General features: G+C 33.1%; 1 protein-coding gene across 4 annotated transcripts in view; it reads right to left on the reverse strand.

The window, feature by feature from the left end:
• The window catches only part of MMS22L (MMS22 like, DNA repair protein), a 140,480-nt gene that overhangs the window by 80,779 nt on the left and 36,063 nt on the right, over positions 1-23,638 (reverse strand). For all 4 annotated transcript variants that reach the window (XM_074187211.1, XM_074187213.1, XM_074187212.1 and 1 more), the window contains 4 exons: positions 17,922-17,984; positions 12,793-12,912; positions 11,878-12,104; positions 8,111-8,620 (listed from right to left, as the gene is read on the reverse strand). In XM_074187211.1, the coding sequence (XP_074043312.1) occupies positions 8,111-8,620; positions 11,878-12,104; positions 12,793-12,912; positions 17,922-17,984 (920 nt within the window). The remainder of the gene's footprint in view (positions 1-8,110; positions 8,621-11,877; positions 12,105-12,792; positions 12,913-17,921; positions 17,985-23,638) is intronic.

Consider the following 23,638-nt stretch of genomic DNA (forward strand, 5'->3'; position numbering starts at 1 on the left):
CAGAAGGTAGATTATAACCATTGCAAACCTCATAATCCAATGCAGCATTTTTGTCCACATCCTCCTACAAAGCACACGCAGGAGCTGTTCAAGGTGCTAGAAGGCCATCTACTTTTAACAAGTGAATAACTAGTTCTATTTTCTAAAATTTTCTTAGCTCTGGAATGCCCCCCCCTCCATGAGTTTGGAGAGGTAAAGTGATATGCCCAGGGTTCCCTCATTCTGGAATACATTTCACCAGATTGTCCTTGAAAGAAGGGATTATCTTCTGTATTTTTTTTGTAGCCTCTGCTCTTAGTACAGTAACTGGAATGTATTAAAGGCTTAATAAATGTTAGTAACTGGTTGAATATATAACATTTTTTAAAGAGTTATCTTAAATGAGGCTTGCCCTATTATGGTCCTTGTAATACAGCCATTTTTATTCAGTCAGTAGTTAGACAAAAAGTAAGTTTAGTAAACCTTTTACAAAAGGGATTTATCAACCTACCACATATTTATTATGACAACACAAAACTGTTTCCTTTATCTTGAGAAACATAGCACCATGTGGTGAGATGGAATAGGACAGTACTCATTTCTTCTGATAAAGTTACTGTTAAATCTCATCTCAAGCTTAGAAGATCAGGATGGTCTAAATACCTACAGGGAGCCATGGGGTTCAAACAAGGAACCACAGTGACTTAAATGGGATTGAGAAAAGTAGCTTTTACCTTGCCCCCAATATCTTTTCATGTATCACTATTTTCTATATTCTATATTCCTGATGAAGAACAACTTCTATTCCCTAAACAATTCAGGTGACCAATATTTAGAGAATAAAAGTTTCAGTACAAAGATATTTCTCTAAAGGAAGTTTCTATTTAAATTTTTTTTCCTGAGTTTTCTCTATCCCTTATTCTCCTTTCCAGTTTAGATTCTCTTGGCATTCAGAAATACGATGACATATTTGGAAATAGCTACAAACTGAAAAGCAAAAATTTTACCAGAATCAGATATCATAAAAACAGTAGCCACTATCAATGTCCTTTACCCATTGAAAGAAGGTATGGAAGCAGTTTCTCCTTTCTTTACCTAACCAAATATTGTGTTGAAGGTACCTAATTTGCCTTGGCAATTTTCAGAATTGCCTAATCATAACCTCTCCTATTCCTGCCAAAGAGACAAGAACAATAGAAACAGCTGACAAGAAAGGTGGAAAGGAAGACTAGGTGTCAAGGAGGATCCCAGGTAGTGTGGCAATAGTGAACAGTTATACATATCAGTGAACACTAAAGAAATACCAAATGAGGAGAGCTTAGTGAGAAAGTAGGTTGTATTAATTTTTCAAGCATTCTCAAGAACATATTGTTAAAGAGAGTAGATAGATTATAATTGATCATATGAAGTCTTACTTCTTAAATATCTCCTTAGATTATCATTCTATTAAAGAATAGTATATTAAGTAATGTTTTGAAGTACCTTACTAATTCTTATCTTTCCATTCATATCAACAAATATCTTTTAGAAGACTAATATGTTGGGGCATCTAGGTGGCATAGTAGATAGAGCACCGGCCCTGGAGTCAGGAGGACCTGAGTTCAAATCCAGCCTCAGACACTTAATAATTACCTAGCTGTGTGGCCTTGAGTAAGCCACTTAACCCCATTGCCTTGCAAAAACTAAAAAAAGAAGACTAATATGTTAAATATACAATAGCAGGTGCTGATTAAAAAAAGACCAAAAATGAAACAATCCTGGCACTCCGGAAGTTTATACTCTAGTGCTTTAGACAAAACACAATCCTAGCAGTCTGGTACAGTTGGGAAGTCATTTAGCCAGCCTAGGCTTTAGTATTCTCACCTGTAAAATGAGGGCTGAAAAACATGAGATCCCTCCCAGCTCAAAATCTGTTCTTTTGTAAAAAAAAAAAAAAATCACACTTTCAGGAAAAGGAAAGGAAAGACTAACTACTAGAGAAAATCAAAGAAAGAAGTGGTAAATGAGCAGAAAAGATTAATTTGAAAAGATTTAGGGGTTCTGCATTTTCTTCAGTATCTAGCAAAATACTTTGTATACTCATAATAAGTTCTCAATAACAGTCTGCTGAACTTGACTTCACAGGGATGGTCCTGAGTCACCAAGAAAAAATTATTATTAGTATCCTATTATTAGGAAAAGAGGTGTGCATTACAATTTTCTAGAAAAATTTCCAACAGAAAGGGCTAAAATTTAGGTTTCAGAGATAAACACAGTGGTTTCTGTTATTATGATAATAACTGATTATGTTTGGATAACTAAGTTGCTGCTGCTTTCCATTTACCAAACAGTTTCTGATTTTGGCAGTATTTATGTGTTACTAGGGATGGTATCTTAAAAGTAGATGTAAAAGTGTAGGCAACTTCCATCTTGTTGGTTTGTTCTGCTTAGGCATAGGTGAGAATTGTCCAGTGAGCAAGTAAAGGCAGTGAGGGGAAGAGATAGAATAGATTTTCAAGAAAAAAAAAAAACTGAAGAAACAAAGCAGTAAAAGTAGCCAAAAAAGACAGAACGACAGAAATTCTTTCTTAAATATTATTATTTCTTAGTTTAACTTTGTTTCTTTAAGTTTTTTTTAGGTTAATTTTTTTCTTAGACACAATAAATGTAAAGGATAGACTTTGTTCAGTAGTTTTTCAGTTGTGTCCTTTTCATAACCCCATTTAGGGTTTACTTGACAAAAATACTGGGGCAGCTTACCATTTCCTTCTCCAACTCACTTAGAGGACAATTTTTTTTTTTTTTTGTAAGGCAAATGGGGTTAAGTGGCTTGCCCAAGGCCACACAGCTAGGTAATTATTAAGTGTCTGAGACCAGATTTGAACACAGGTAATCCTGACTCCAGGGCCAGTGCTTTATCCACTACGCCACCTAGCTGCCCCGAGGACAAATAATAAACAATCACACACACACAAAAATGAAGAAATTGAGGCAAACAGGGTTAAGTGACTTTACCAGAATCATACAGTTTATTAAGTGTCTGAGATCAGATTTGAACTTAGAGGGATGAGTATTCCTGACTCCAGGTGTGGCACTGTGCCACTGAGCTGCCCCAAGGATAGACTAGAAAAAGGACAATATTAAAAGGAGATGAATTAAAAATTAAATAGTCCAGAAAAGCATCAATGAAGGTCTAAGGTGGTTGTCACATGAGGGGAAAAAAGAAGAGATGCATGTTATAGAAATAGGACTTGGCAACTGATTGACTTTGGAGAAATCAGAGAGCAAGAGTCAAATCTGACTCCCAGAATTTGAACCTAGATGACCAGAAAGAAAAAGTAGTACTATACTCTTTCCATTTTATGTTTCATTTACTTATCTTCTTTTGCTTACATGAATAAAACTTAAAATATGAAACAGTAATGTAAAGAGAAAATTTTGATATTACAATATGATTTCCTTCTAATAAAGGATTACTTCTCAAATAAACAAGGAAAAAAGTTAAAAAATAGGATTCATTCTAAAAGACAAAAATAAAAAAAGGAACAACTACTAATCCTGATAAAGAGGGAGGATAAAGAAGGAGGAGAAAGGGGTGTGGAAACGCAGAATCTTGTAGGGCTGGAAAGGAACTTAAGGATCATCTAGGTTCAACTTTCACCTAAAACATGAATCCTGATTTTCAAAATGTCTAACATTCCATATAAAAAAAGGATATAACACTGGGATTATGTGTTTTCTATTTTGACTGGACTAAATAAAATGAAAAATTTTGCTTTAAAGTCAAAGTCTCTAGAGAACAATTAGTAAAAATATAATATTTAAAGGAATTTTCTTCTTGAAGTGTCAAACAAAGTTAAACTAAGGTCAGTTTGCAACTACCTTAAAATGTCTTTCTAAAATATAAATAAATGAAACCTCCCAAATGATGTTTTATTGGGAGGTTAATAGGCTGTTAGTTGATCATTTAGTGGTAAATTCACAAGTCCACAGGCTCCTTTAAGTGGGTGAATAAACAGGTACAGAGCTTGGGAGTTTATTGTTTTGTTTTATTATGATTTTTTAAAATCCAAATGATATTTTCAGATGCCAAAAGGCATTTCAAACTACTCACCCTTCCTTCAGTAAAAAAGAAAAAAGTGATCTCATGAGACCCTGTATGGCAAGTTTTAGCCCAGAGCTAATTTTCATAGCTGTATTATAAAACTCTGAAAATAAGGGCCTATAATGGAAATGCTGACAGACCCTTAACTATAGCAGCGTGAATGGCTATAATTAAAGAACAGCTTTTGGCTGCACCTAACTCCTTAAATGAAAGATTGCCATTTCTACAATAACCTCAAATAAAAGCAATGGAAAACCAGAAATGTGATTCCAGAAAGGTAATGTGATATGTTAAAGAGGATTGCTAAAACTATTTGACATTCTAAGCTTTAAATACTGAGGCATTTAGTTAACATAACCAAGTCAGTATTTTCATAATGCTACTTAATCAGCAATAAAGAATGCTCCTGTGAGCCATCATCTTGGGTTAGCAGAAAGTGGCATATGAAGTTATTATTTCTTAACAGCCTAGGGGGAGCTGCTTCTCCCTTTAATCAGTGATCTCACTTTCTTCCTACCTGTAAATTCTCTGTCATACAGTTATAAAACTATTACCCAGCACAGTACACAGAAAAAAAAAGGGGGGGGGGAAACACATTTATGCAAGGACTGCTACCTTATTCCCACCTGGATTTTAAAACAGGAGAGATTGCTATAGTAATGTATTTCATCCTTTTCCCTAGTCAGGGATGCAGTCAGGAATAAATATCATCAATCTATGTAAGCCAATCTTCTCCGCTTAGACCAAAATCCAAAGAAACTAGGTCCAGATCTGAATACAGTTTAAAAAAAAATGTAGTTGCTTTAAATTTTAAAAACTACCAAAAATGTATTTAACTTGAATACAGCAATAATAAAGGACACTTAAAAGGAAAATAACTAGAATGTTAGATGATCAAAGTTTTCAGTAAGAACCCAGAGTTCAAGGCCAAAGAAATTAAACATTAATCTCAAGTAGAACAAGTATTAGAAGTATTATTTTTTTTTATCAATACAGTAAAGAATCAGCCTTCTGCCTCCAGGTTCCCTTCTGAGGATAACTTTCCTTTTTTACCTCCTTTTTGAGACTGAGTGTCCCAATCTCAACCAGGATAGAAGTCTATCAGTTAGTCAGGGCTTTCCCATTTTGGTGCAGACACCTGATAGGCTTACCCTGCATGCCACTCAGAAGTCCTGAGCCTGAGTGATCCCCCTGTTAATCTCCCCAGTAGCATGGACTTACAAGTATGAGCCACCATGCAAAGTCATGAGCTAAATTCTGTCACTGTAGGGGTCAAGTACTACTCCTGGGAGGGCAAGGTTTAGCATTCTAGAGCTAGAGTTAGACAAATCATTCAATTCAGCACATTCATTTTACCAATGAGATAACAAGAACAAAAATAAGATCCAGTTTGAGAAACCTCTCAAGTATATAATAAAGGTATTAAGTGGCAGAGTCTAAATTTGAACTCAAGCCTTGTGAATCCAAGTTCAGCATTCTTTCTACTGTAATGTTTTGTTTTAATCACTAATGCTTAAAACAAAATTGATCAAATAATCTAGCTAAAGAATTGCATATTCCAAATGAATGGATAAGATTCAGGGAAAACCTACCTGGTGTCATTGCATTTTGGGGCACCCTTTATATTCTTATGTATGTCCATTGAAGTTAAAATTATCTTGTAACTTTAGCAATGAAAATGTCAATGTCAAGTGATCCTTTTAAGGAAAATCCCTAAAACATTCACCCCTTGGTCTTTCACCCCCCCATTAGTAGGGAGCAATGAAAAAAAGAAAGAAAAATGTCTAATAAAAATTATATCAGAATACTCACTTTTTAGTGTCAAGATTTGCAGAGAACATTCATTCATTCTATACTCTGTATGTACACGTATAAATTTATTTCAAGTATTCTTCCCCCAGTTGCTACATCCATACTTAGAACAGCAGCACAGATCAATAACTGCTTCATAAACTTGAATAGATTGACAAATCAAGATACTTTTCCAGCCTTCCTGAAGAACTATTAGCTTTAGTAGTGAAGGTCTTTACATAAAGTTGAATTAACAAGAGGCTATAAGTTTATTGGCGAAAATGGAATTTAGATGTGGGGAATGATAACAATCAAAACTAAAAAGATTATTACAAATAAAATTTGATTTACTTTTTTCTACCCTTTCTTTGTATGATGTGCTTTTTCTACAACTGATGACCCTAAATTAAAATTGACAAACAAAAGTTAAGGATCTATAAGTTGCAAGAAGAAGATTTAAAAAAAAGCACATAGGTAGAAATAAAAATTATTACATGTAGTTTCTGTCTACAATTCAGACTTTATTATTTAAATACCTCCTAGGAAAAGAAATCTAAAAAAAGAAAAATTCAGAGGTTCTTTGTAGTTCTTTTCTAAATACCTTAATGAATGCTCAGTGACTATTCATAAAGGAAGACAATAAACAAGAGTACCACTAGGTGTAGCCAAAAATCAATCAGTGTATTTTTTATTTCTACTGACTTGAGAAGAAACCAGAAAGTTAAAGAGTAAAATATGTTGGAGAATTGGGAAAAGAGGAGAAGCTTCTAATAATATTTCATGATTTCATACCTCTGCCTCCCACCCTAGAATTTTATTTTTTTTTATTTATTTGGTACATGCAACACTTAAGATGGTTTCCAAATCCTGTATACCAAATACAGATTTGCATTTAAAATATTTAACATATATACATTATTTGTCTTTTTTATGTATTATACATTTTTAAATTTTATATTTACTTATAATTATGCATGCTGTATCCTCCAATAAAATGTCATTTCCTTATTTGTATTCTGAGGGTCAAGAATGTTGCCAAGCAATCAGCAGGCACCCATTTGTTTGCCTTTAACAAATATATTCCTGGGGCAGCTAGGTGGTGCAGTAAATAGAGCCCTGGCCATGGAGTCAAGAGAGTTCAAATCCAGCCTCAAACACTTAATAATTACCTAACTTTGTGACCTTGGACAAGTCACATAACCCCACTGTCTTCAAAAACCAAAAGCAAACCAAAAAACCAAGTATATTCCTAGTATCATAAATAGGATTTTAGGGCTAAGAGAAATCTTAGGGGCCCCCTAAGGTCCAACCTCCTAATTTTTCAGATAAGGAAACTAAAATTCAGAGGGATGAAGTAGCTCATTAGAACAACACAGCTAGGCTGCTCTGGATCAGGCACCAAGGCCCCTTTCATGGTAACATGCTTCTTCCTGGAAAAGCTTTCCTAAATTTCTAAATTCTTATCACTCCCTCATCCCCCAAATAATCCTCCTTTAACATTTTAGATAAAGTATAATAATTTCTATTTTAGTGCTATTTTCAACCTTTAGTATGACTGTATTAGTGCTAAGATTAATCTTGTTTAGAAGATGTGACATACTCTGGTAAGAAAGCTATTCAAGAATTACCAACCGCAAAGTCTTTGGAAAAAGCACAAATTCTGAAAACATACAATTTTTAGGAATAGCTTTTTAAAGTGTTTTTTAGTTTCCTGTGGAAAAGGAAAATGATAATCAATTGTCTCCTTTTGCAATATTCCCATGATAGCAAAATCCATTCCTAAATATGTAGTCATGGCAGTATTTACAACATGCAAGGCGGATCCAATATGATTACTATTACTTTTCTTAAATGCTTAGCTGATTCCCTAAGTGCAAAATAGGATTCTAAAGAATAATTACTTCCTTTAAACTAATCTACACAACCAAAAACATAATTCTCTCCATTAAATGTTGGATAATATTGTATATTAACCTTGAGTAATATTCTATTTTGGTCACCTTATGTTATAGGAGATAAAATCTCATGGGCATTTTATAACAAAAAACAAAACCCTAAGTAGCAACATAGCACAGAGAATGTAAAGTCAACCTTCGAGTGGGGAAAACCTGGATTCAGAACTACTTCTGATACCTACCAGCTGTATAACCCTGGACAAGTCATTTATTTAACTTATTTGTAATCTAGGCAAGTTGAAACTAGTCAAAAGAAAAAAAAATGAGTTAAGAAATCAATATATTTTACTGAAAAACATACCTGACTCTGGTCAAAACAGCTTGCAGAAAGTTTAATACAGTCCTGAGCTGAGATTCTCGACAAGCAGGAAGAAGCATACTGAATCCATCATTCAACAATATTTCCTCAGAAAGTTTCAAGTCCTGGCTCATTTCAAACACTTCTTGAACACCATCCATATAGATAGTAAGAAGTGTCCACAGATCATGCTTCTGTCCCAAATCATTCTTAGATACTAAGAATTCCTTTGCTTTTTCACTAAAAGAACCAGAAAGTGTTTGGGCCAAAACACCAACATCTAGGTTTCTCTGAACATACATTAAGAGAAAGGCCATCTGGCCTTTCCAAACAAGTGCCCTCTGTGAAGGAGTGATGGATCCAGTTCTCAGGAAGTTCAGAAGATCCAGAACACGACTGACCACATCTTCCAACTTTGCAACAGTAGCCAACACCAGAAAGAGTTTAAAAAAATTCTGAAGACCAACTTCAGTTAGCTCTTCCATTCTTTTTTGATGGAATTTGGAATATATTCTGTAAAATACAAACAATAGTTATTTCAATAGAATTTATTGTTTTATGCATGGAAATACATTTCTCTACAACTTCTCCACATACAAAGTTCAGAGGAGGTCATCATCCATAGGGAAAAATTCAGATCTGAATTTCCAAATAAAAGTTTTCTATCTTTCTTCATGCTAGGTTTTTCTTAGTAACAACAAAAAGGGTCACTACTTCTTAAGAAGACATTGTCACAGAATACCCTACCAACCTGGCATAGAGCCTATATGTGATGCAGTAAATCACCTGTGACTATATGAAAGGATTTAGTAGATTTTTCCCTAAAGAAGAGTCAAATGTGCATTCTACAGATTATATTTTTTTTATCTTTTACTGTAGTCCCATCACATTTGCTTATTTTTTCTATTTTTATTGAAAAAAAGGCCAATATGCACTCAATTATAAAATGATGAGGTTCATTCCAATCTGAACCAGACAATTTAAAATAATTTATAATAATAATTTATAACCCATTTGGTTAACCTCTTTCTTACTCTCTAAGGCTTACTTTCCATCTTCTATAAAACCTATAATTGTAAGACAGAAATTCATTTTTTTGACTGGTAATAAAAATAGCAGCAAAACCAGTAAGGTGTCATTTAATAGTCAACTACAATAGCGAAATATATATGTTTTCCTTGAATCAATTAATGTCTGGTTTGCTGCTGAAAAAGAATTCACCCTCACATCCTAGTTAAAGGATACACTTAGTAAACTACTTTATTTCAGGTGGGAATGATTCATATAGATACTGGAAAAGAAAACGGCAAACCACTCCAGTATTTCTGCCAAGAAAACTCCATGGACAATATTGGCATCCTAAAAGTGGTCCACAGGACCATAAAAAAAACAGGCATAACTAAACGACTGAACAATAATAATGTACAGTTAAGGAGGTTTCATACAGTTTTGTTGCGCATAGAAGTCCAAACATTTTTTAAGAAAAAAGCAAAAATCACATTTATGAGATTAAAATTTATTAAATTACAGACTGTAAGATAAATACGACTTCACCATCTTATCTAGAAAGAAGGAAGCATGATTTAGGTCACAATTTCTCTAAGATAATTAGACTCTATAATCTCTAAAGATCATTCCAGCAAGAAATGATATGTGATTCATTTACTTTTGAGAATAAGCAAACAGGGGCAGCTAGGTGGCACAGTGGAGAGAGCACCAGCCCTGGAGTCAGAAGTACCTGAGTTCAAATTCGGCCTCTGACACTTAATAATTACCTAGCTGTGTGGCCTTGGGCAAGCCACTTAACCCATTTGACCTGCAAAAACCTAAAAGAGAGAGAGAGAGAGAGAGAGAGAGAGAATGAGCAAACAGCCCAAGTCTGTGATCCCTTAAGGAACTATCCAGGGACAAAACAGACATTGATGCCCAGAATGGATTCACTAGCATGGCTCTGGCAAACATCAGCTACTACCATTATCCAAAAAGCTGACACTAACTTATTGATTAGCTGAATCCTTTCTTCAGGACTTGAGGGACTAGCAGAAGGTTTAGGACTTTTTGGTTTTTGTTGCTGTTGGGGCAGCTAGGTGGCACAGTGTATAGAGCACTGGCCTTGGAGTCAGGAGGATGGGAGTTCGAATCTAGCCGTAGACACTTGACTCCAACTAGTTGTGTGACCTTGGGCAAGTCACTTAACCCCAATTGCCTCTCATCCAGAGTCATCTCCAGTCTTCCCAATTCATATCTGGTCACTGGATCCAGGTGACTGGAGGAGAAAATGAGGCTGGTGACTTAGTACAGTCCCTCTCTCTCATCCAATTAATGCACTTGTCTTCCCATCACCTCCCTAATGTGGTGGTCTTTTTCGAAAATGGAGAAGGTGCAGCAAATGTGGTCTAGAAATCTAGAGATTTCTAAAGCTGAAAATTACCTGGAGAACAGAGACTTTAAGTGACTGGTCAGTTTGGGTCAGAGTAACACTTGAATCCATTCAATCCATTTGGTTCAGGAAAGGTTTTAGTTTATTTAGTACACTAACTTATCTGGTATACAACTCAATCTCTACTCACCATCTGCAGCTCCTCTTGGTTTGAATTCCAGGGACCAAGATGCCTTTGAGGATGGTTACCTCCTGATAGGTTCCCCATCCTTGCCTTCCAGCTAACTTTTGTGTACTGTCTTCCCCCATTAGATTATAAATTCATTAAGGGCAGAAGACTATCTTTATTTTTCTTCTTTATATCTCTAGCACTTAACACAGTATACAATTTAACCCTGGCACTCAAAAGGCACTCAATAATTGTTTACTGAAATGATGAATTGAATTTTACATAAGAGCAAACTAGGGTTCAATCAGGATAAGTGATTTGCGTAAGGCTACATTCCTATTAAATTATAAAGCCAAGACCTAAATCCAGATCTTCTGACTTCAAGTACAAATTTTTTTTTCACTATGTCTTATTTTTTTCTTTGGATCAAGAAGCAGCAAGATTGGTTTCTTTTACCACTCAGAGAAATATGAACACCAGGACTGAGCATTCTAACTAGCTGTCAATATCTCGACCCAAAATTTGAACATTAATGCTAGAATCTGGTATATAACCTAACTGTTCTGATCTGCAGAAATGTTCAGCCCAGGTCAAAGAACAATGCATTATGTCTGCTCTCTAACAATATTGGGGTTCCTTGAATTAACAAATCACCCAGCACTACAACATTTTAAGGATTTTTTTTTTGGTTAAACATACTTGTGTACATAATCAAATCTTATTCAACTACTTACATTAAAAGTTATATTACAATTAAACAAAGGTCTCCAGAAAACATGGGAAATTCCCTACCTGTGGGTCTGAAGACGACATATGCTAAATTTGTTCCTTGATTTGTCAATTTAGTAAACCTTTAATTAGCAAACATCAGAAAATGTATACAACATATAAATAAACATATTATCCACCTCCCACATGATGCCTTTCCTGATCCAGATCCTATCAGCTTCCACTGCCTCCTCTATCAAATTACTTTGTATTTACTTTGTACTTATATGGGTTCATGTCTCCTACGATAAGTTTTAAGCTCCAGAAAAGGAAGAAATGCTTCACTTTTGTGTTTTTTACCCCCAGTGTTGAGCACAGTACACATAATAGGCAATTTAAAAAATCTTTATTGATTACAGATTACTTTGAAAAATACTAAAGTTGCAGTATTTTCTTAAAGACATTTTCCTGGTCATTCTTTTTTTTTTTTAAAGAAGGAAAAAGAATACGTACCGTCCTTTGATTTGGTTCCAAGGATGAGTTTCATTAGTTGCCACAGCTTTTTTTATGACTTTTGCCAAAATACAAAGAAAAATGTTATAACTACTGTTGGTTTTATAGAGGTCATGGCTCTGCTCATCAGAACAACAGGTCTTCACTATTTCAAGCATTGATAAGGTTGACTTAGAAATATTTGCAAATTCTTGTAAACCAAGCCAAGGAATAGTAAAAGAACTATTCTAGAGGGAAAAAACAAATATTATATCTCCTGATGAAAACTTCAAACTGTAAAAAACAACACTAAGGTCTCAACAATAACAAAATATAATGAAATGTCTCCCTCCCCATGTCTCAACAATAACAAAATATAATGAAATATCTAAGAAATGCAATATGAATAGAGGTCACTATGTTAAAAACTTACTTAGTCTGGGGGGGAGGGACAAACTCAGTCTCTTATACACTATACTAAATAACCTTGCCTTCTGTTTCTGATCTTGGGCCATAGGATTTATGAGCACATATACTTTATTAAATAACTTAGAAGTAAAATATAACATCTAAAGCACCAACAAGTAAAATGCATGGAATAAATTTTTTAGGGTTTTAAGTTTCAGAGAAAAACATTTTCCCATATCTATTATATTTATCTAGACTCAAAAGTGTTAGTAATAGATATAAAATATGAAAAAATTTTATAATGAGAACATGCCTACTTTGGTTAGACCTGAATCCACTGATGAAAAGATTAATTTTTTTCCCTTTTGAAATTAAAATTTAAATGGTTTTTGTGACTGCAAACTATTCACAGGAAGCTTCAATCTCTATTTAACAGATATTAACATTCTAAAACAGTTATTCACTGCAGAAAAAATATGCACAGAACCCTCAATTGGGAGAGCCAAAGTCTTAGTTCTATTTACTCACCAGAGTCTTGCTGTAGTAGTCCCACAAAATTGTAACAGCCTGAATATTGGGGTTCCAGAAATCACACAATGTCAAGCAACAGTGAAGATACATGCGCACCTGTTCTTCTAATATACCATCCTAATAAAACAGAAACATTCAATTACATGCAAGACATGCTTTCAAATACTAACATATGCTGTCACTTCAAGTACAAAGGTTGCCATGGAATAATTTTCTCTATAAACCTTATTACTGGTTATCTCCTTTTCATCAACAAAAGCCACAAAGGTGGAGTGGTAAGCTATGAAATGGAGTCTGGTCACAAAGACATTGTCATGTGATAATGCACTGCAACTCCAGAGACAAATGCCTGAAGAAAATATAAAAAAGAGTTAAAGAAATTTAATCATATCCATTTCATTTTCTGCCAATAAGGTGTCACTGAGGCTAAAGCAGATTTCTAAATATCAGTTTCAGAAAAGTCTAACTAATCACTAATAGAAGAATTATAGTATAATCAGAATTTCCATTCAAACATTTTAAATGAGCCTATATGTGATAATAGAGAAGGAAACAAGATGAGTCAATCTACAGGAGACAACAGCAACACAACACATAGAAGCACTTAATGCCTTTTGACTAAATGAAACAAGGTAGAATAAGGGAAGATGTCCAAAATCTAGATGTATTCAAATCCACAGGTCTTGATTAAGCTTAATAACAACTAATACAAGTATTTCTATAGCTCTTTAAGGTTTGCAAAGCATCTACCTATATCATTTCACTTAATAATTAGCTTAATCCACTGTAGGACAATAATTACTCAAATTTTAGAACAAAGAGATTATCTATATTTAAATAAGAAAAGAGAGTAAAAAATCAGGCATTGTAAATCACTTCATTTTTCTCTGAGGAAAAAACAACACAAGATCAAAAATCACTATAAATATCTTAAAGCAAAGAGAGGACAAAGACCAATACATTATTTATAAATAAGTTTCTTCACACATCAATCTACTTATGCAATTAATTGAATGACCAACATGTTAAGAAGCCCAATACATATTCTTTTTCAAATTTAAGAGGGGTTTAATTTTTTTTGCATGACATGAATATCAGTAAATTGGGAAAATTGGGACAGATCACACAATAAATTTTGCACCAACTTTTAAATATAGGCATTGCCAAAAGACAAACATCTAAACTACAAATTTCTCATGCACATACTATACACTCTAAACAAGGTTTCCATACTTCTACAAGGGCTTCTGCTTAATTAACTGTTCTTTAAAATCTACTCTGCAGCAGATCTTTTTGATATTGTTAACTGATCTGAGATCTCTTCTTTAGTCCTCCTTTACAGATTGTTCCTCCAAGGCTTTTAATCCTTTAATCTCAAGATTATGACATAGTATAGAGAGGGCTCAACTCTCATACTCAGGTTCAAATACTGTCTCTGATACTATTTATTTGGATGACCACAGAACAGTTCTTTTCCTCAAAGAGTTGCAGTCTCCACATCTGTAAATCGATAGAAATACTTACAGAGTAGTTGTTGTTAAGCTCCAGTCAATCAAGGAGTATTTAATTAAGTGACTACTGTATGAGAAGCAGGCAAAAAACAATTCTATTCTCAAGAAACTCCTCATGCTGTTTACCATCTACGTGCATAGGCTTATATTTGAATAACTGACCCTGGATCCATCTTTGATCACTTGAAACTTTAGAATTTATTTGTATCAAATTTTGATGATTTAATTGTAAAGTTAAAAGTTCCCAGAAATGTATCATTAGTTAACAATGGGACATAATTCTGTTTCAGAATCAGATTTAGAACTGGCAGGTCAAGTTAAGTTTAACTCCTTATTTTCAGAGGGGGAAACTGTTAAGTGACTTAACTAAGGTTATTAAAAAAACTAAGGATGGGAACAGAACCAACTTCCTCTACTTACAAATTCATTATTCTTTCTATTTACTGCTTTATCTTTTTAATATATCTTCTACACTCAGAAAATAATCAGATTTTAAAAGATATCACCAGAGCTTGGTATCATGGAAAGAATATTCTCTCTAGAAACAGAGAAACTGAATTCAAATCCTTTTTTTTAACATATTACTAGTGTACATTAGCTAATATTGTTTTTACTAAAAGAGTTTGAGCACGCTCCTCCCTGAAATTAAAAACAGGAGTAAAACTTATTTATCACAGTGTATTCTTTTCATCAGGCAAGAGGATGGTTAGATGATCCCTTTTGAAAAACTCTTGCAGGTTGTCTATGAAATACGTTATATGACTCAGTGAACTTAAGAAAAGAAAAATCAAAACAATAAATAAAAGAAAACCTAAAATTTTTTCTTGTAAAAAAAAATGCTATTTTAAGATTGAAACACATACACAAATTAATTCTCTTTCGTCCACATCATTCTCAATATAGCTAGCTGATATAACAGGACAAGTTTATTGTTAAGATATTTCTTTGAAAAGTTAAAAAGAAAAAATCCTTTGACTAGCTGAGTACAATGATATCCAGTATATCAGTGATCCTCAGGAAGGCTTAGTGTCTCTGTCTTAGTTTGAAAAAGAATGATTTAAAAAATATTGCTTGTTTAATTAATACTGCTTTCAAGATTCCATCAACTTTATCTTAAGACTATTGTACATTTTGGGTATTTTTTTAAGGCTATAAATGGACTGTTTCACTGCTGGAGATCAAGTCAGAACATGAGGGCGGTCAGATTTTAATTTATCTCAGTGGGGAGAAAAACAGATATAATCAAAATGATACTTCTATCTAAACATATTATTTATTCTTTATGACCACCTACTGAACCCACAAAATTGGTTTCAAGAACACCAGCAAGTAGTTCTATATTACTTATGGAATATGATTTGACACAATGCAAGGCATGATGAAATTGAGATCATATTGGAGAGAGGGGCTTAATCTTCCTAAATATTAGGAAATGGAAGATATTACACAGTTTGAACAAGTAAAAAAATCTTGCTTTGTGCTGGCTCTAGTTTCATAAAGAAATATTTTCTGTACAGGCTTCCTAAGAAAAACAAAACAAAACATCTAACTTACCCTTATGTCCATATATAAGGAATTACAGTGTGCTAGAGAATCAGCTCTAACTATCACCCTTATAAAAAATATAGTATTATAAAAGTTAAATCCAGGAGTGTCAATAAAAGCTTTGTTATATTATTAGACATTGCAACTGGGGAAAATCTTTTTTTCATGGTCGATATATTGCTTTTCCTTCAGGTGGGGTGGGTGGGGGAGAGGAACAACACTTAGATAGCCATATTCTAAAGCAAAATAATAATAAATCACTAAAAGACTGATAGAAAGTGATTTACAATCTTGGTAAAAATAATACTATTGCTATAAGGCAGAGATGACTACATACTGTTTTTCCTGCTGTCACATATAATATATTTAGATTTTTGTTCCTCACCATGAATTATCTGTTTTCTACCTATTTCAAAATTTCTTCAGAAATACTTAGAAACCTATCCATCATCCCATAGTAGTTGAAGGACTAACACAAAGAATCTAAGCAGTCTTTATCTAATGTTCCCATATTTCCCAAAAAAGTAATAACAAGATCTAATCTTTTGAAAAGAAAAAAAAACAAAAACCAAAAAACTTTTCTTAGATTTCAAGTTAAATCTTTTTCATTTAAAAAAAATTAAAATAAAAACACCACAAAAAAGATCCCTTGAGCCTATATTAGGGAAATGTGCTTGGCAGTTTATATAAATGGCATAATGACCACATGTCAATAATTCCCAAATACCTTTAACGCAAAGCTTAAAACTAGATTAGTATAGAAGGAACATTTTAAACATTCAAAACCAAGATGTTATCAATCAAAAAAAGAACTTTTCAAGGAAGGAGAGCAGGGGCCAATGGAAATATAATAAAATATGGGTAGTACTTAAAAAAAATAACTATCTTGTAACAAGACAAGGAAAACTATAAAAAGGTAACATCACTTTCATTCTATGAAGAGGGTTCTTTGATATTCTATATAATAGAGAATTCTGAACTCACCTACAAAGATCACCTAAATAGATCAGTGCTATAACTAAACACACATACATTCATATGGTAAAACATTTTTTTAATTTGTTTATTTATTTTGAATTTTACAATTCTTCCCCTAATCTTGCTTTCCTCCCCTCACCCCCCACAGAAGGTAGTCTGTTAGTCTTTACATTGTAAAACATTAATTTTGAAAAGAATTTACATATACAATCCAAGAGGGATCTCAAAAGTCTCAAAATAAGCTATCAGACTGAGTTAGTTTCACAGACTTGGTTTGCAATGTACTGTTTGGAAGCAGTCTACAAATGACTATATCCTGTTTTATTTTTCTCAGAAATTTTTAAAGTCTTATTTCTTAGTAGCTTAAAAATTTCTTCCCCAAATGAAAACCAACATTTGTTTCGTTAATTTTCTCAGATATCACACAAAAGGCAATTTATACCATGAAAATTCAGAACAAATTTACAGAGCTACAATGCAACATGTTTAAAAAATGTGATGAACAGCATATTTAAAACCACTTTAAAAGGAGGTCAAGTCTGACCTCTGGGCCATGAAGCACTGCATTAACAGCTCTGCAGAAAGAAAAATGATAAGGTTTGAAATGAGTGCTCAGAAACTAGAACCTTATCAGTAAGAGTATGATTCAAGCCTGTAAGACAAATTGCTCAGCAAGGCAAGTCACCTTCCTGCTGTGATGAGGATATAGCTGAATTTTCAATGCCACTATCTTCGCCCATCATGTCTCCTAGACTTGATATCCAAACATTCAATGTATGGCTTACAGTTTTTCTAAGCATCTAGCCCTTATTTTGAATATATCTTGTCAAAATAGCCAACTGGGATAATTATCTTTATCCTTTATCTGACAACTTAGTGTCAAGAAAAAAAAAATCTTTAAAGGGTAGTTACTAATCTCATAAGCACTGGCTTCACTTTGGCAAAACCAAACAAACAAAAACACCAAGAACATCAGTATGCCTCAATTACTCTAATGAAAGGTTGGTTTCATTATGTGCTTTCTTCTGTAGGTATCCTATGTGATGTCCAAAAATTTAACCAACGTTTTTTATTGCCACTTAATATACACACCTGAACATTAGTTGATTTTTTCAGTAATTCTTCTACAAAGCTCCAATTTGAATTCATTTGTTTCTAGAAAGAGGAAAAAAATTTTGAATCAAAGAAATTAATATTTCTTATGTTAAAACTAGGACAGGGAAAGAAATTGCCTTTTAAAACCATAAAACTTGATATAACGTGTATCTGATTATATGACCCTATTATGTTATATATAGGTATATATGTATATATATATATGTAACTGAATTGGAGGGAAAAAATTGGTATCCACTTCAGTCTTTACACTAACTTTACACTAAAAATATTCATAACCCTCAATTGATATCCACTTCAGTCTTTACACTAACTTTACACTAAAAATATTCATAACCCTCAATGAGGAAGGATTTATTTGCTATTTTATTTAATCTTTATAATAATACAAAATTTGGAGGAAATATTTTGATCTCTGTTAATGTTAAATTTGAATGTATGTACAAAACTCTCCATAGCTAACTATGTAATTACACTGTATAGATTATGCTTATAATATTGTTTTCCCAAAAGATTTTCAGAAAACAACTGGATTTTTACACATTTGGGTCAAAGCAAGCAAACTAATTCATGGTTGATACACATCATTCACTCTTCTAAACATACCCACATGAAATTGCAATGGAATAATCAAAAGGAATTTATTTAATCTGGTACATACCATACCTCAAGATGGTTAACAGTTCATAACACTTGGTTTTTAATATTGTTTAGTTATAATTGAATACTGTTATGAAAGGAGGAAGAAAGAGACTTAAGATACAACTCATGATGAAGACAATAGACATATTTAATGCCTCCATCTTCACCTTGAAAGGAATGGAAGTTTACTAAAGCAGAAAACAAAGAAAGTGAGGAACAATTTTGTTTTATTTTAACTAAAATACCAAAATCCAATAAGGTATTGAACTAATGATAATTTCAGCCATTATTTTCTTTTGAGATAGACTAACAGATTACGTATAAAAATCTGTTAACAAGTTAAGAGCAATGTTTATTTCATTATTATGTGATTATGATAGAATCTAAAATATAAAACATATATCAATATTAATGTTTTCTTGGATTCTTTAAAAGATTACAATAAATATAATTCAGCTGTTTCTCAGTGATTTAAGGTGTGAAGATATGCTATTACTATGCTAAAGACTCAAGGTATATTGAGGTAAACCAGAATTGTTCTTTTTGGGGTCAAGTATGTTTTTTATAGTTTTTCTTTCTCCTCTCTTACTGACAGAAGCCTTCTCATTGCTATTATTACTGTCTCCCAAAGCTTTATCTCCTTCTCAGTTGCTGCTTCTGGTCAACTGTGGACTGAGAAACCAGCCAGTCAAGCTTATTAAAACTGTGTCTAAATAGGGAGAGTTAGAGAATGGGGGAACTCTCCTCTCAGTAAAATATGTGTCATTGTAAGGCTACTGTGAAATATATTTAACTACTTATAGGCTTTCCCCCCCCCCCTTTTACTATTCATGCTTACTTCTTGGTTTTCAGGTACAGTTTAGAAAGTAGAGACTGCTAAATCACTTTTTTGGGTTTGTTTTTTTTTTTAGTTTTGTTTTGCAAGGCAATGGGATTAAGTGGCTTGCCCAAGGCCACACAGCTAGGTAATTATTAAGTGTCTGAGGCTGGATTTGAACTCAGGTACTCTAGGGCCAGTGCTCTATCCACTGCACTACCTACCCGCTCCATAAAGATAGTTTTCAATATACATTTATGCAAAATTTTGAGTTCCAAATTTTTCTCCCTCCCTCCCTCCTTTTCTTCCTTCTACCCAAGACAGTAAGCAATGTGATATGGATTATACATGCACAATCATGTTAAACATAAGAAATATTAATTTTTGAAAAATCTAACTGCATTTGAAATAATTGAAGTCCTAGGTGCTATCAGTCAACAAAAATTTAACTAACTTATCTTTAGCTAAATAACTTTTTTTTATAAGGAAAAAATAAGATAGCAATTATACAGAGTAACCACCAATGTGGATGACATAGTTCGTATCTTAATTTGAGTGGAATTAGTAGATCAGGAACTGACTCCTAGTTAAATGCTTATATTCCATTTGAATAGTACTTATTGATAAAATTTCTAATGCCTACCCCATGCTGAATTATTCCACTAATTAGAGCTCTGCAGATGTAATACAAACATCTTGTCTCATAAAAACAGACAGATGATGTGGAGAAGCTAATATTCAAAATAGCCAAGTATCATTCTAATCCCAAGGAACTAGGATCTAGGTCATTGAAAAACAGAGTATTTATAAAGGATAGAAATAATATCTGTTGTAAATTCTTTTCTTAGGGGATAAGAGTTTGGGGGCAGTTTTAACTCAACTTTCCGTAACAATAGTATTCATTCTACATATAAAATTATGACTAACTGGCTTCCAAGTAGTACAAAATTATTATGCAACTGCTCATTGGAGTTATGTTTCGTTCTTTCAAGACTGCTATAAAAACTACAACTGAGAAACACACTTAAGATCTTGCATAAGCTGCATCTCTATCAGGAAAATAAAATAGATCCTCCCTTGCCCTCCATTTCTAGTCTATATGGGAGAACAGCTCTCCCCTCCTTTCGGGGTTACATTTTGCATCCTTTTTCCAGTAGTCATTTCAGACATTTCCAAGAAGAGTATCACCTAGCCCTGAATAATTCTCTGTGGTCTGGACAGAGAAAGCTGCGTTAAAACTGACCCCTGCAATGTTCAAAAGTGGTGAATTTTCCTCTTTACACTCCATTTGGTTTTAAAATAGATGAGCAGGATTTTGAGAGGATAACATGCTCTGGGTCTGGGTTAAGAGAAGAGAAAAGCATTAAACAGAAATGTACAATAAATCTAAAACCCGAAATATAAGAAATGAGACACCAAAGTTTCCTTATATTCTTCTACTGAGAAATTGGCTAGTTTTCTGGTTTAAATCCATATATAGGAAATATCCAAGTTATGGGAACTTATAAAATAAAAAATAACTAACCACAGCTGAAAACCTATTTAGAATGTAAAGATTTCACATTAACCTCTAGGGCAAAGCAGTCCACATTAAAAAATGGAAACACCTCCATGGATGAAACAAGACTAGAGGCATTTTTTTCCCCTGAAGAATATATGAATAACCATTATTACTTCATATCATCCTCCTTCCGCCAGATTACTTTTTAGTAGAATAAAGGATGTTTACTGCATAATCATTTCCTTTTTATACTTGGATGTGCTAAATCCATAAAAAATATAATTTGAAGAATTTTCAAGATACTGATAACAAAATTAGCCAATTATCAACAAGACCCAAGCTAATCTCTTTGAAAAAAATGGACTAAGATATGTCTGCTTCTACCAAACACAAAAGAGGAAATTGTCATATTCTGTCTGACTTCTATTGCTGTTAACCTAATATTTAGATTCAACAGCATTAAGCAGTATCTCTCCCTCCTAATTTTTCAAAGAATCAGAAGATCATAGATTTAGATCTGGGGAAAAATATGTAAGAGACCATTGAACCCAATCTCTCTCACTTTACAGATGAATAAAATGAGGTCATTAAGAAAAATGACTTTCCCAAAGTTCTGTAAGAAATTTGTGTCAGACCCAATTTCTCCTAGTTCAGATCCCATGCACTTTCTAACATGCCATTCACATTTTCTGATTCATTTTTTCTCTTCAGTCTACAAAAAAAATCTGCTCTAATCAATAGACTAAGAGCAGAAAAGTAGTAATTCATGTGAAAAAATTTTGGAAAATTTTAACAGGACTAAATAAATATTAGGTAGAATTATTATTATTATTCTACCTACTAACAATATATTTTATCTTTTAACAATTATGATGATAGCAAAGAACATAAATAACAGGGAATCTTTAGAATTAAATTCAGAATTCTGGATACAAAGGGAAACATGGTGAAGAAACTAATGAGAAAAATAAGGTAGGAAAGGAGAAAATTATTCTACTGAAAACTAAAAAACATTGCAATTAAGAAAAATATTTTCCATATATCAAAGGTAGAAAATTTTCAATTAAAGATGTTTAAAAACTGATAATTTTTAGGGAAAAAATGGAGGGAAAGAGACTTTATACTTAGATAAATACTAAAATGTCCTTATTTTAAAAAAAGAAAAGGGATCCTCACTAAGTTAACCTGTATAATATAAAGAGCAAATTTTAAACCATAAAAGAATAGTAGTGCCCAGAACTTGTTGATTCAAAGTGAATTAATCATAATATTAATAGTAGTATTAATGATAAAACGAGACTATTACTGCACCCCCTCAGCACCCTGAACACCTGGAGGCGTTATTCATTATTTAACTGCTAACTAAACAACTGGTACCCTCGACACTTAAAAATTTCTATTTTTTCAAATAGTCCATTGGAAGATGTGTCTTCTATGTCTTGGACATCTAGGTATAGTGGATTAAGTTTTGGACCTGGAGTCAAAAACACCTGAGTTTAATCAGGTCTCACTCATTTACTAGCTATGTTGCGTCATCCTAGGAAAGTCATTCTGTGGAAAGAAACTGAATCTCAATTTCCTCATCTAAAAACTGGCAATAATAATAATGATGATGATGATGATGATGATGATGATGATAATAATAATAATAAATAACAACAACAACAACACCTCCCAGGACTGATGTAAGGATCAAATGAGATAATGTTTTTAAAATACTTTACAAACATAAAAATTGTATTTATTGCTAGCTACTATCATCATCATAATCAGAGTGCTTTGTACATTGTTCACAAGTATAGTAGACAGAATTCTAAGTCTTGAGTTATGAAAACTAGAGTTTAAATTCAGTCTTAGACACTTACTAGTAGCTGGGTGATCCTGGGCAAGTCACTTAATTTGTCTAAAGAAACCTCCCAGTTTCTTCATCAATATAATAGAAATAATAACTATCTCCAAGGGAGCTGTGGTAATGACTAAATAAGATAGTATTTGTAAAGTAATTTGCAAATTTTAAAGTGCTATATAAGTTCTAACTATTATAATTAGTTAACTGAATGTGCTATTTATAGTTATTTAAGAGCTCATAAGCATATAGAAACCATCTTGCAGAGCAATAGCTGCTATTCTCCCATTTATGACCCCATCATACAATGGATGGGAAGCAGAACACAGAACATGTACAAAAGAAGAGCTATGGTCAGAAAGAACTGTAAGATTTGGAGTCAAAGGAAATGGGTTTAAATCTTAATTCTACTATCATTTCTTGTATAGCGTTGAGTATAAAATAACAGTTTTCATTACAGAATTTATAGACAGTTAAAGTGGAGGAACCACAAGCAGGATGATCACTGATAAAAGTTTTACTTTACACATATGTAGCTGGCTGACAAAACTAAAGACTATAAATAGTTCATTTAAATTAAGATGTTTTTATTGCAAAACAATTTAATTTACAATATTAGATACTGATCTATTTTAATGGATCTGTGATCTCAATGATCTAGATGTAATAATAATAACAACAATAATGCATTTATCAGAGCTTGAAGGTTTGTAAAACTTTATCAACAATCCCACAACAATCCTTTGAGGTAGGTTCTATTATTTATCCCCATTTTAAAGACGAGAAAATTGAGGCTATTAAATGACTTGCCTAGAGTCAGACAGCTAGGGAATGTCTAAGGTAGGGTTTGAATTCATATCACCTTAACTTCAAATTGTGTGCTCTAT

The sequence above is a fragment of the Macrotis lagotis genome, chromosome 5 (assembly GCF_037893015.1).
Source record: "Macrotis lagotis isolate mMagLag1 chromosome 5, bilby.v1.9.chrom.fasta, whole genome shotgun sequence".
In the NCBI taxonomy this organism is placed as follows: Eukaryota; Metazoa; Chordata; class Mammalia; order Peramelemorphia; family Peramelidae; genus Macrotis; species Macrotis lagotis.